Here is a 13,265-nt window from a genome sequence, read left to right as displayed (position 1 = left end):
AACAAAACAAAACAAACAAGCTAATTAGGTTGGCAGAAAGGTTTCAGAAGAGATCAGAAATATTATATCTATAACAGTAGTAGGACCTAAGCTACAGTCACAGTTAGAACCATATACGAAAGGCATGAATCTGGGATATTTACATAAGGTAAAAGCAAAATCAACATTTCTAGGAAACTGATACATAGAGCACTCTTTGCATTGAGTAAAATTCACAACAAACTATCATGAGATCACATACGGAATTAATTCAACAGGTCTGCTGAATGATATTTATGGGTCTACAACACCTCTAACAGGGATGAGAGTTTGCCAGAATAACAATTAAGAACTGAATTTTAGAAGCAGTGTATCATCATCATTAGTATTAATATGAAATAAGACACGTTTTTCAGTAATATTCACTCACAAGATACTTTTATTTTAAATATATTTACACATATACAAAACTTAAAAGTGTTGCTTTCTATGGCATAAATTACATCCTTAAAATAGTTCCTTTTTCAGCATAAAACAGTATTTCATGGAGATGAAATATATCACAGCTGTTTTGATTCTTGCTGCAGTTGAAGCATTCCGATCTGAGCACGTAAATGAATGCAAGCTTCACGTTCGCTCTGTATCCTCTCTGTCAACATTGCTCGTTTGTGCTTCAAGAAGAAACAAATGGTCAAATATTAATATATAGCAAACAATATGAAATCACACAAAAATTTCTATACTTAAAATTAGAAGAAAATCCTGTTTTGACAGCACAATATTTTCAGAATTCCCACTCACTTTGTTAAACCAAATTAAGATTTTCCAGATATTCTAAGTAAATTTCCAGACCATCATGAAATGTTTATTTTTAACTACGTATACAGTTATTTATGGAAGAATGCAGTGGTTCTGGTTGTAAGAGATATCATTTTGGCAAAGGAACACTTGTTGAAGCTAATTAGTGGATACAAATTGTAATGAGAAATATCCATATTCATGGCATGTTTGCTGTACGTACATACTGATCTTCTTCAGTTATTGAATATTTCGTAAGAAATTTTGTGATGATTTTTTCAGTCACCCTCACTTATTCATGTTTCCAGGTAAACTAGAAACATTTTGACAAGCAATGTCAAAATCAGAACAAAATCAATATTCACAGCACCATATGAAAATTAAAGAATGTTCAGAATAGGTGAGCATGGGTGGGGAATGTTGTGTAGACACATCCATTACATGAATCCTGAGTTAGAAAGAAAATGTTAAGCAGAGATCTGCACAAAGAAGAGTAGAAAATAAAATTCAGCTGATGGGTGGAGGAAGCCCGATGGGAGAAAGAGGAAGGTGAGGAGGGGGTCCACAGTGAGGATTCCCCAACCCACCACCCTGCACAGTACACACACCCAGACATCTGCTGTGGACCATGGCACTGTCAGATGTCCTCTCACGGTTTCACCTGCACTTGTTGGTTGGTGCTAAATTCACAATCCGTTTGTTAATCTTTACAATATTTTACTATCAAAATGGACATCCAACATTCGCTTGTTTGCTGTTCACAATAATATATATTAATACAATTTTACTAATGGGTATATTTGGGAGGTTGTCCCACAGTGGGTCATCCTGACTGAATTTACCTCAGTCGCTCCAAACGAATGTTGATATGGTACCTTTAAAGAGGGCCATTGATAATTATCAGACCAGACAACTGGGTATATGCAATATTTGTAAATTTTTTGCAGTGGTCGAAAGTAGCGCGCTACTTGTAGCGGCGCTACTGTAGCTAGCTACAAAATTTGTAGCTGTAGCTGTAGCGGCGCTACATTTTGAAAATTGTAGTTGTAGCGGTAGCGAAGCTACAAAATTCCTGTAGTTGTAGCGAAAATTTCGCTACAGCTACATTTCTTCTCAGCATTTTGAGGTAAATTTTGAATGTGGCAACAGCATTAAAAAAATCGACAATAACGCTTACTTTTGTAGGAGGTTCATAAAGACAAAGTCTATTACATGAAAATATGGATAATGTAGATAATAAATATCTTGATATCACAGTATCTTAATAATTCTAAAATCCAGACAACTAACTGACATATATGAATATATTTCAGCTAACAACTACTTTTTTTTTAGATTTTGGGGAAATGCCTCATTTGTGGCACCCCTGAAAAAAAAATCCTCGTTTGCGCCACCCCGGAACATATATTGTGGATATACCTAGTATAAGAGGCAGCAAAATGTCTTCAATTACTGTGTAAAACACAACTTGCAGTGCAAAAAGGAGCGATCCATTTTCCACTAGAATGACAGCAATAGTGCCAGCAATCAATGGCTCAGTATGTTAACAGAACTCTCGGATTTGCACATCAGTTTTCTCAATATATTCCCCTTTAGATTTTCTGTTAATTTTGCTAATCATGACAATAAAGATCAATGTTTTATTTAGTAATTATCTTATCTACAGTCAAGGGGTTCCGGGTTCGATACCTGGTGGAGGCACATAGTGGTTCGGACCCCACTTTAAACTGTAGGTCCAGTCCCGATTAGCCTTACTGTGCATAAAGTGGACTTAAAACAAAAAGTCAATCAATCTTATCTAGAGTCGCTTCCTGTCACTTTTGGCTAATTGTGAGAATGAAAAAGAATGATGAAAGAGCAGCGTGGGGAAAGGAGGAGCAGGAGGATCCCATCCTCCATGTGTCTTTCCTAGTTTTTATTTGGAGTCCACTTTATGCACAGATAAGGAAATCGAGACTGGTTTCGAACCACTATGTGACTTAACTCAATATTTATTCTCAAGGAAAATATGTTGATATATAAATGTAAATAACACTGATAAACAATGAAATACTCCTTTAAATAAGTGATCTTTATGTATTCAGATGTGCTGATAACGAATATCGCATCCGTTTTTCTGTATCACCTAAAGTTTTTGCAGAACACCCACACTTTATAGTTTTATGGTTTCAGGTCTCCGCACCCTGCTCAGCATACGGCTTAACGTTCGGTTCCTAGCAAATGGATAAGAACCTTTTAGCGACCTTGTGTGTTTATGACTGGCACTTAATATTTCGTGGAAGAAACATCTGGCAGTAGAGTAATTTCCTGTTTGTTAAAATTTGTTCTTCTGTGGGTTAGTCGAGTCTTAACTTCCTTTCCGATAACTTCGCGAGTAGCCGTATTTTATGTTTGTGTATGTTCGTGAAATTGTGAATGTAAATTTGTGTATAGTGAAGTGAAGTGTAAGTTGTATTTTAACAAAACGATCAGAGCATTCAAATTGTTTTTTTTTAAAGAAATATATTATAACTCAATTAATGAGTTCCCCATGTCACGCAAATGTGTGAATAACCAGAACTTGTTTTGTTATGTTTGCGGGGAATTTACTCCGAAGTCACAGAGAAATACTATCACTCCTATAGTGAAAAAAGCATACGAGTTGTATTTTGTAAGTAAAGTAGACGAGGGAAAAAGCTGGTCACCAGGTATAATTTGTTGTATTGTTCGCGAACTTTAAGTGGTTGGCTTAATGGCACTCACATATCAATGCCCTTCGGAAACCTGTAATATGGACAGAACAGAAAGATCATACTTCGGATTGTTACTTCTGTTTAACAAACATATTGGGATATAGTTCAAAATCAAAACATTCTATATTTTATCCTGATGTTCCTTCAGCCAAAAAACCTATGAGTCATGAGTTCATACCAATTCCTAAGCCCCCTAAAGAATGGACAGCGGATGAAACAGAACCAAGCAGTGCTTCTCCAGATGACGAACCTGGACCCTCATATTCAAACACCGATCCAAATTTTCCTGATCCAAATATACCTCACTTTATTTTCCAATTCGAACTAAATGATCTAGTCAGAGACCTCAATCTTTCTAAAGTTCAAGCGGAATTATTAGGTTCTCGTCTCCGAGGGTGGAATTTATTACAAGATGGTGTTAAGGTGTCATATTGGAAACGCCAACAATCACTGACACATTTTTTTTCTGTTAGTAATGAGTTAACTTACTGCAATGATGTAGAAGGCCTTCTGCAAGAACTTGGAAGGAGTCACAACCCAAACAAGTGGAGACTATTTCTAGATTCATCTAAGAATAGTTTAAAAGTAGTATTGTTGCATAATGGGAATATATACCCATCAGTACCCCTTGCCTATTCTTCCACCATGAAGGAAACATATGATAAATATGATTACAATATTAAAAGTGATAAATTATGAAAAATATGGTTGGCAGATATGCGGAGACCTCAAAATGATTGGTATACTGTTAGGCATGCAGTCTGGGTTTACAAAATGTTGTTGCTTTCTTTGCGAATGGGACAGCCGGGCAAGAGATAAACATTACAACATTGTGGATTGGCCCATACAGAAAAACTTAATTCCTGGAGAGAAGAGTGTTAGGCATCACCCTATACTTGAGAAAGATAAGATTTTGTTACCACCGTTGCATATAAAGTTAGAGCTGATAAAAAAATTTGTTAAGGCTTTGGATAAACACGGTGAGGGTTTTTGGTACTTGAGAAAAACATTTCCTAAACTCAGTGATAGTAAGTTAAAAGAAGGCATATTTATTGGGCCGCAAATCCGTGAGATCATTCATGATGACAACTTTGTGGAATTGCTAACAGAAAAAGAGAAATGCGCATGGTTAGCTTTCAGACAAGTAAGCTGTAATTTTCTTGGAAATGTGAAATCTGACAACTACAAGGAACTTGTTAAGAACTTGTTGAAGTATTATCAGCACATGGGGTGCAATATGTCCTTGAAAATTGACTTTTTACATTCGCATTTGAACTTCCCCCCCCCCCTAACTTGGGCGCGGTTAGTGACGAATGCGGCGAGAGATTTCACCAGGATATTTGTGTCATGGAGAAACGATATGCAGGAAAATCGGTACAGAACATGTTAGCAGACTACTGTTGGAACCTCAAGGAAGAGGTTTCTGGTGACAGTTACAAACGGCAGAGTTCAAGAAAGAAATTTTGAAAATGTGAGTAAAAATGTGTTTTTCTCCTTTTTTTTGCATGAAATTTCTAAATTGAACAGTCAAAATCGGTCCTATATATGTTTTTTAATTTTTTTATATTTCATAGTTATTCACTTCAATATTTAAATCTTATTTCATGAGCAAACAAACGAAAATAATTTCAAATTTCGATGTATTATTACAAAGGGAATTAAATTTTTATTAAAAACAAAATATGAAAATCCAGGGAAAACGATAGGTGATACAGCATTTCTACTTTCAGATTTGGATTCAGCGGGGTCGAATTATAAATAATCACCTATTTTCGTTCAAAGGAGCAAAAAAAGTTTAAATTTGTTCATCAGTGTAATTCTACCTAATTTTATTTGTGTATAGTTGTACTCATTAATTTTGTGTCATCCTAATTGAAATACTCATATATCAAATTTGAATTGATCTGCCGCTTACATAGGTATGTTATTCTGAAACACTATATTGAAAATAAGCAACTGAAGTAACACTGCTATCAAAATTACAGAATTACGGGAATCATGATAATAAATAACAGAATCTATTTTCCAGCAAGTACAACTATCATACTAGGGTCTTCTTGGAATATCCATGTGGTTGTTAATTTCTTTTATGCAAAAGTAGCGGAAACGTAGCGAAGTAGCGAGTAGCGAACAGGAGTAGCGTAGCGAGGTACTTCTTGGAAAATGTAGCTGTAGCTGTAGCGAAGCTACATTTTGGAAGAGTAGCTGTAGCTGTAGCGAAGCTACTTTTAAAATGTAGCGTTCTGATCACTGATTTTTTGACTGTTGTTATAATGACGTAACACCACTGAACATCATAAATGTATTGAACACAGAAATGCCTTAAAGCAGAATGAAAAATGTAAATTGTAACTTACTGAAAAGTTATGTGAACAGGTAAAAGCAAAGACAACTTACCTCCAACACTTCATTTTCCATTACCATCTCAGATAATTTCTTCTGCAGTTCCTCTTCTGCATCACTATCTTCAGAGCTAGAACCAGAACTGTTCTCAGAACTATTTGTTGAGAAAGTCCTGCAGAAGAAAGTAAAATGTATGTGTGGATTTAAACCAATTATGCTAAAACGATAATACAACAATTATAGTTTGCTGAATAATTATGTCAATTATTAAAATACGAAAAAGAAAAAAAACAGCTTCGTGGATAAAAGTGAGTACTAGTTCCTCCGTATTTATATACTACCGCGTCTCTCTTTTCCCAATTATGAATTATTATTAAAAGTTTGAATAAACAAACACTAATATTAAATTTCTCAACACATTGGTACATATGTACAAAATTGCTACTGAAGGGTAAAATAAATAAATAAATTCTAATGTCCATATATCACACATGTGAATGTTAGAGAGTGATGGAGCAGATTAATCGATACTTGATGGTATCGGCCAATATAGGTATATTGATTTTCCAGTTTCATTCCAGTAAAATTGCTGAAAACTGTGTGGATCTCAGATAATGTTCCAACTTCTTAAACAACCAGTAACTTTTTCCAAAATTCTGTTATTTCTGTTGTTATTTTCAGAGATATAAAAGTCTTACACACTTATTTTGTGAAGTAAATATCTAAATATGCAGTTTCTTCAGAATTTAATATTACTATGAACAAAATCATATTTGAATAAATACGTACATGTCTTTTACTTTTATCCTGTTTTGCAAATTAAAGAAATCTGTCGTATATCTATGAAGTAAGTTGTAATCTTGTGAATAAAAAATAACAGAATGTATGATAGAAGGGTAGACCACAATGCATTATTTCCATGTACATCAAATGAAAGTAAGCATTTCAAATTATGATCTGTAATTGGCGAGTGTGTAAAAATAATGCTTAGAATGTAAAATGCAATATTATATTTTATAAAGTAATCCCCCACCTGTAGCCATACAATGTTCGCATTTCAGCTATTTCAGCTTTGAGCCTTTCTACTTCAAGCCTTTCCTTCTGGATTCGACTCTGGAGTTCAGTCTGGAGACTCATCAACTCTTGATGTTCCAACTTCAATACAAGTTCTTGCTGCATCATTTCCTGGAAGCTGGGTTCTTCAGTGGTAGTGCTCCCTACAGATAATACTTTACATGAGGAACCGCCACGTTAAAACAAAAAGAAAACATGCAAAAGTTATATCATCTTTAACTGATCACAATGCACAGGTTTCCCACATTTTCAAAGTATTTTTAAATACATTTGCAGATAGGTCAGCAAGGTTTTATAATTTATTAACAAATATTAAATCTTGATTGTTCATATGATTCAAGTTTATTGACAAGTACTGGAAAAAAAACTTTAAAAAAAAACAACATATATATATACTTGTGTGAAATATTCTAAACTGCAAGTTAAGGCTAAAAGTTAAATGTCTTTACTTAATGAGCCCATTATTCCACCTGTACTGCTTCAAGAAACATCAATATAATTTGTAACTGTTTATAGCTAATTACTTGTATGTTATTTCATTAGAGGGAAAACAAAAGCTACTGGCTTCAGCCAAGGCCGTATATATAGCCCACGTAAGGGGTGGGGGTTAAGTTTGGTTCAATTATGGTTCCTATATTCATAAGTGAAAATCCAGGACACTACTGACTGGTAGCTTGTTAGAGAGTGGGGGGGGGAGGGCTGGACACGATAAAGTTGTATGTATGTACTGTACAACATAATTGTCATTTACATCACACATTGTGTGGGACCTTTATTTGAAAACTGAGGACTGAACAGATAGGCACCCAACACTGACTCCTGATAGTAAGCAGGTTATTATACAATGGAAGAGAATCGTAACTGAAATTCAGCAATGCTAACAGATGGCTGCGCCATTGTGAAGTCAAATATGTTTGCAGTACCGTCTGTATCTTGTTTCTCTTGCATTATGGAGAGGGAGTGGTTCAATGTAGAGTTAGATTGTTTTGTAAAATTAGCATTTTAAAATTACGTCCACGCATTTAAATATAAAAAAGTTCAGGAAAGTATAGTCTTAATCATTTCTTCTTTCCCACCCGATTCCAGGACATTTGTGCATCCCGAAGAAACTATTCGAAACACCGGGACAAATGTCCCTGAAAATCTGGGACATACATATAGCGTCCCTAGTTATGATCTGGCTATCAAAATCCACTCTACCACCACATGTAAGGTCACACATTTATTAAATTAAGTCTTATCTATGAACTAACTTTTCTACATAAAAGGAGCAGAAAATGCTTTTGAAAAAGCTAATCCCAGCTTCTCTTTAAAAAAGAATTAAATTACAATGTTAGAATTAGTCTTTTCCTCCTTGCTACAAAACTGAAAATAACATCATCGGTATTATTTTAATATTTGTTTGTATGTACACCTAACAGTGCAGGGTTCATTAGTCGAGAATCTCCTGTTGAATTGCGAAGACATTATTTCAACCTCCATAATGTTAAACACATCCTCTCGGGTGTTGAAGATGAAACTGGCAGTGTGGCCAAGATCACCAAACAATTTGTGCATATTTGAGTACAAGAGCTTGTCACAATTTTCTACTGCTTACAATGCAGACCCTGGACAAGTATTTTCAATTACTGTTTGCCACATTTTTCATTCAGATTTGAAAATGTAAAAAATATCAACCAGGCCATCCAACATTTTGACACACGGTTCCAATGAATGAGGAATAGGCATTTCACATTGGAATAAGTTGTTGCAATTTTTCAATGTGTTGACTGTGTTCAAAGAAACTTGGGTTCATTTTTACTACACAGTGGTCCAAAAATGGTCAACAGTAAAAGTTCTACTATTAATGTATAAGATTTCACAAGTCACCCTACTGAGTATTGATACTTTTCTGTCCATCTTGTGTCAAACAACTTGAGAACATTACAGAACTACCCTCGCTATCTTGCACTACATTTTTACAACCAAATTACTTTGAGAAGATTGATTGATTTATTTGCATTATTTTACTTCGCTTTTTGTGCCACTTTTGGCTAATTTCCGAAGATCGGGATGCGTGATGACATGATGAAATTGATGAATGGACACCCACAAACGCCCATGCCCATTCCAGGTTTCGAACTTCTAACCTAGGATGCAAGATGTGCTAACCACGGGGGTCTGATACTTTGAGAAGATTAGAGGGGAAAATTTATAACTGATTGGACAGTCTCAATATCGCAGAAATTCCACAGAAATGGGCAATAGCCAGGGTTAAAATATGTGCTGAACAATGTACAAAAATTGCTTTTGGACACTTCTCTGAAATTATCTATCTATCTCACCCCCTTAATTCTACCACCCATTACATCAGCACCATCATCTTCTTCACCAACTATTTTTTTTTCTAAATCTACACCCACTCAACCCAGAGAGAGTAGAAGTACTAATAGCTGAAGCTAACCCACATGCAGTTACAATTTCCAATAGGGACAAGTTTCCCATTTCAATCTACAGTTTGGAAAATGGTTTATCAATTTTCGAAATTATCAAACAGTTGGGAAATTTCAAATTATCAAAAAATTAGAACCTGAGGAATACTTAAATCTTGAATGGTAACAAACCATATCAGGAACTTCTAATGAAATTATAATGTTCACACTATAAGTTCACAAGCAGCTGCTTCAGGCAGAAATTACATGTGGTATTATAAAATTTGTGAAATGTCAGGAGTTTTTTGAGTATTTTCCAGATAAATTCTGAAACTATCAGGAAATTGCAGACATTTGCTTTGCAGTCCCATCTGGTGTGTGAAATTAATTTCTTTCCCATCCGTATCCCATTCTATACACTTGTAATTTATGAGAACAAAATAAGTCTGAAGAAATTTTTACGAACAAGTCTCTGCGCATAGCGGATAGAACAGGTAATCTGGTAATTTTACTGAACCAAAAAGGGGGGGGGGGGCATTGGACCCGTTGAACCATCCCCCCCAAATACACCCATGGCTTCATTGATTGATTTGTTGTTTAAGTCCACTTTATGCACAGAAAGGCTAATCGGGACTGGATCTACAATTTAAAGTGGGATCCGAACCACTTGTGCCTCCGCTGGGTATTGAACCCGGGACCCCTTGATTACAAGGCAACGACGCTACCAGTGTGCCATCAGGGAGGCCCCCATGGCTTCCGCTCACAGAGATGATATATCTTTCAAGTGTCTCTTCTTACATAAGTAGCAGCTGCTGTGGGACAATGATGTTTGTAAAACACAAATGCCTTTTTTCAAAACTCTTTAACTTTTCTGAAAGTATTTACGAGTACTTGTGGATAATTTGAGCTATAGTGGTCTAGTCAGTCGGGTGTCTGTCTGACTGCCAAGTAGGAGACCCGGGTTCGATTCCCAGGGTGGGTGATCTAAGGTCAGAATTTTTCTGGCCTTATCCCTGCATAGAGAGACTCTGGGGCTCACCCCCACCTCAAATCAAACGGTACCTGGGGAGTAAAGGTGGCCAGAGTGTGGTGTTGATTACATCATCTCCAAAATTGCTGAGATCAAGAATGTGTGGAGCCCTACCCCCACATCCCCTAAATGTGCCTTCATGGCATGGTAGTATATGAACGGGGAACTTTAGCTTTACCTTTACCTAATTTCTCAAGATGTTCAGGTCAATAACTGTAAACAGAGATAAAAATGGCTTTTAAAGAATATGAAAAAAAAAAGTAATGACTTTTCACAGCCTGATAGTGATTGTTGTCTATTAATAATATTGAAAAATAAAATTAGTTTCAATTAAGTTAATTCAAATGAACAGTTTCATCTGAACTACCTATAGCTTGTGGCACTCAAGAGGGGTACATTATAACTGACTTAAATGTTATGTGAAAACTTGACTCAACCAGGGATAAAACCTCTGTCTCTGGCATTCTGTACTCCAGCACAGAGCTATCAAATCAACTTCTGGTCAAGCATGTAACTTGCAGCTTAGTAGCTCAGTGGTGGCTGAAATAAATTATGAAGAATATCATACTGATATATGTCAGAGCTGAGCCGACACCAGCGCTTATACTTTTACTGATTGCCATCGATACCAATACTTGAAAATTGTAACAATTTTATTATTGCAAAAAAATTGTGAAATTTGTGCATTTTGCATAATTTCCATGATATTTAGACTATGAGAAAGTGTAGCGTAGCATTTTGCAGACCTCACAAAACACCAGGACTGAGGAAAATATCAGCTGCTATAAGTTCCAACAGATACAGATACCACTGGTATTGGCTGCACCTCAGCCATAGAATATATCTAACATAAAGCATAAGATGCTTACCAGTTTCTTCTGAGGCTCTAGCCCTTGCGACTGTTGTGCCGTCGGGTACATCAGCAGGATGAGGGAGAACAGCTGCAGGCCGCGTCTCTTCTTCTTTCCCGCTACCATGCTGATCACCACTGCTCTCACTCGAAGCAGCAGGAGCACTGGATTCCTCATCGGACTTTCCTTGCTGCTCCCTCGGTACTTCTTCCACTTTCTCCACTTCTACTTGCGCTTCCACTTGCTCCTGAGATTCAACCCCTGCTCCTTCAGCCTCGGTTTCTGCCTGTGAGGAACCCGAACCGGCTGGTTCCTTCTCCGCCGGGAATTCTTTCTGCTCGTGCTTTGTTGTCTGATCGTCTCCCTTTCCCCCTGCTTTCTCTTCCTCTGTTCCCGCTTCAGATTCTCGGCACTCCTCCGTGTCTTCGTCGGTGGAAGACTTGGCCTTCTGTAGTGTCAGATCTATTTTGAATTCATCGTCTGATGTCTTCTTCTCCTCCAAGCTCTTCTGGCTAAGACCCTGGGCCTTCTGCACCATTCTAAGCTTTCTCTGAAATTAAAACATTTGCAATTACAACCTTAAGTATAATTAAGCACAAATATACATTCTCATCTACATATCTGCGTTAGAGTAGAATGAACTATAATAAACAGAATGTGGTCAAGTAAGTTAAATGTAGTCCATGTATTGTAAGAAGAAGGATAATAATGGACAGATATTGATATATATATATATATACCGTGCGTCCATTTCGATCTGCAGCCGAGAGATCAGGAGAAGCGTGGCGGGCGGCGCTAACGGAGATGCCGACATTTTCGGCCTGTAATGTCCGCTTATTTTTATGGACATATGCAGACATTTATATAAATATTGCAAAACGAGCACTAACCTGCGTTATAACAGTATGGTTTTAATTTTAGTAGCTTAGTGACTGTATGTGCCGATGATTTTGACACGCCCACCTCTTGTGAAACACGGCGTAGAGGTTTGTTTGGAGAACGTTCTAACGCTGCACCAATATCATCGAGTTTTGCTTCGGTTAGAATCCGTCGTTTTTGCTTAGGTGTTTTAAAATTTAACGATACAGTTTCTCGTAATTTAAGGACAAGATGTCTAACCGTATCTCTGTGTGGAGTTGAAACGCATGGGAATTTCTGTACAAATTACCTACACACGTCTCGACACGAGTTTGTTTTCGCGTAGGTACGTGTCATACATAAAAAAATCTTTGTTCTAACGTGAATCTTGCAGCTGGGATTCCAATCGTCTCACTGACACATCACACATACACACTACAATAACACAAACAAGTAACTGCAAGTAACCAAGAATAACACTCTTGCACACAGTACGAAATTAACACGCTCGGAGATTTCGGATTGCAAGGAAGCTCACGAACACTATTGACTTTTAACGGTTTCTTCTACAGCGTAATCTTGATACAGTGTTGCACATTCAAAACCTCCAAACGATCCCCATCGGCACAAAACTCTTTCAAGGATATAAACTTAAGCAGGACGTTACTGGTCAAAACTATGATTAAAATGTTTTATTATCTGTGGCTCTTAACATCGTTTCTAAAGCGTATTTTTTTGTGTATATAAGAGCAGAACTTGGATGAATTACAGAAGAACTTTTGCGTGTTATAACACAGGTTAGTGATCGTTTTGCAATATTTATATAAATGTCTGCATATGTCTATAAAAATAAGCGGGCATTACAGGCCGCAAATGTCGGCATCTCCGTCAGCGCCGCCCGCCACGCTTCTCCCGATCTCTCGGCTGCAGATCAAAATGAACGCACGGTATATATATATGGAGTATAGCAGCCATGCCTTCAAATGTTGCAAACAAAATTAGAATATTTCTACAACTGAATATATTATACATAGAATTAAATGCCACTAAATTTATAAATGTTCAAAGCATGATGTACTTACTGCGATTGATTGATTTCCTTTATTTTACTTTGATTTTTTTGCCCCTTTTGGCTAATTTGCAAAAATGGGGATGAGGGATGATATAAATTGATGAATGGACACTCACA

The 13,265-nt window shown here is 36.6% G+C and overlaps 1 protein-coding gene across 5 annotated transcripts in view; it reads right to left on the bottom strand.

The window, feature by feature from the left end:
- Nucleotides 1–396: 396 nt before the first annotated feature.
- Nucleotides 397–13,265, bottom strand: part of Rlip (Ral interacting protein) — a 67,863-nt gene continuing 54,994 nt past the window's right edge. For 4 of the 5 annotated variants that reach the window (XM_083142742.1, XM_083142751.1, XM_083142775.1 and 1 more), the window contains 4 exons: nt 11,237–11,768; nt 6,886–7,081; nt 5,907–6,024; nt 397–650 (listed from right to left, as the gene is read on the bottom strand). In XM_083142742.1, coding sequence (XP_082998868.1) covers nt 540–650; nt 5,907–6,024; nt 6,886–7,081; nt 11,237–11,768 — 957 coding nt within the window. In that variant the 3' untranslated portion in view covers nt 397–539. The remainder of the gene's footprint in view (nt 651–5,906; nt 6,025–6,885; nt 7,082–11,236; nt 11,769–13,265) is intronic. The other variant, XM_083142761.1, reaches the window with a different exon arrangement.

This window comes from Lepisma saccharinum, chromosome 1 (assembly GCF_977018435.1).
Source record: "Lepisma saccharinum chromosome 1, izLepSacc3.1, whole genome shotgun sequence".
Classification (NCBI taxonomy): Eukaryota; Metazoa; Arthropoda; class Insecta; order Zygentoma; family Lepismatidae; genus Lepisma; species Lepisma saccharinum.
The sequence above is the reverse complement of the archived record's forward strand: the minus strand, read 5'-3'. Positions and strand labels throughout refer to the sequence as shown.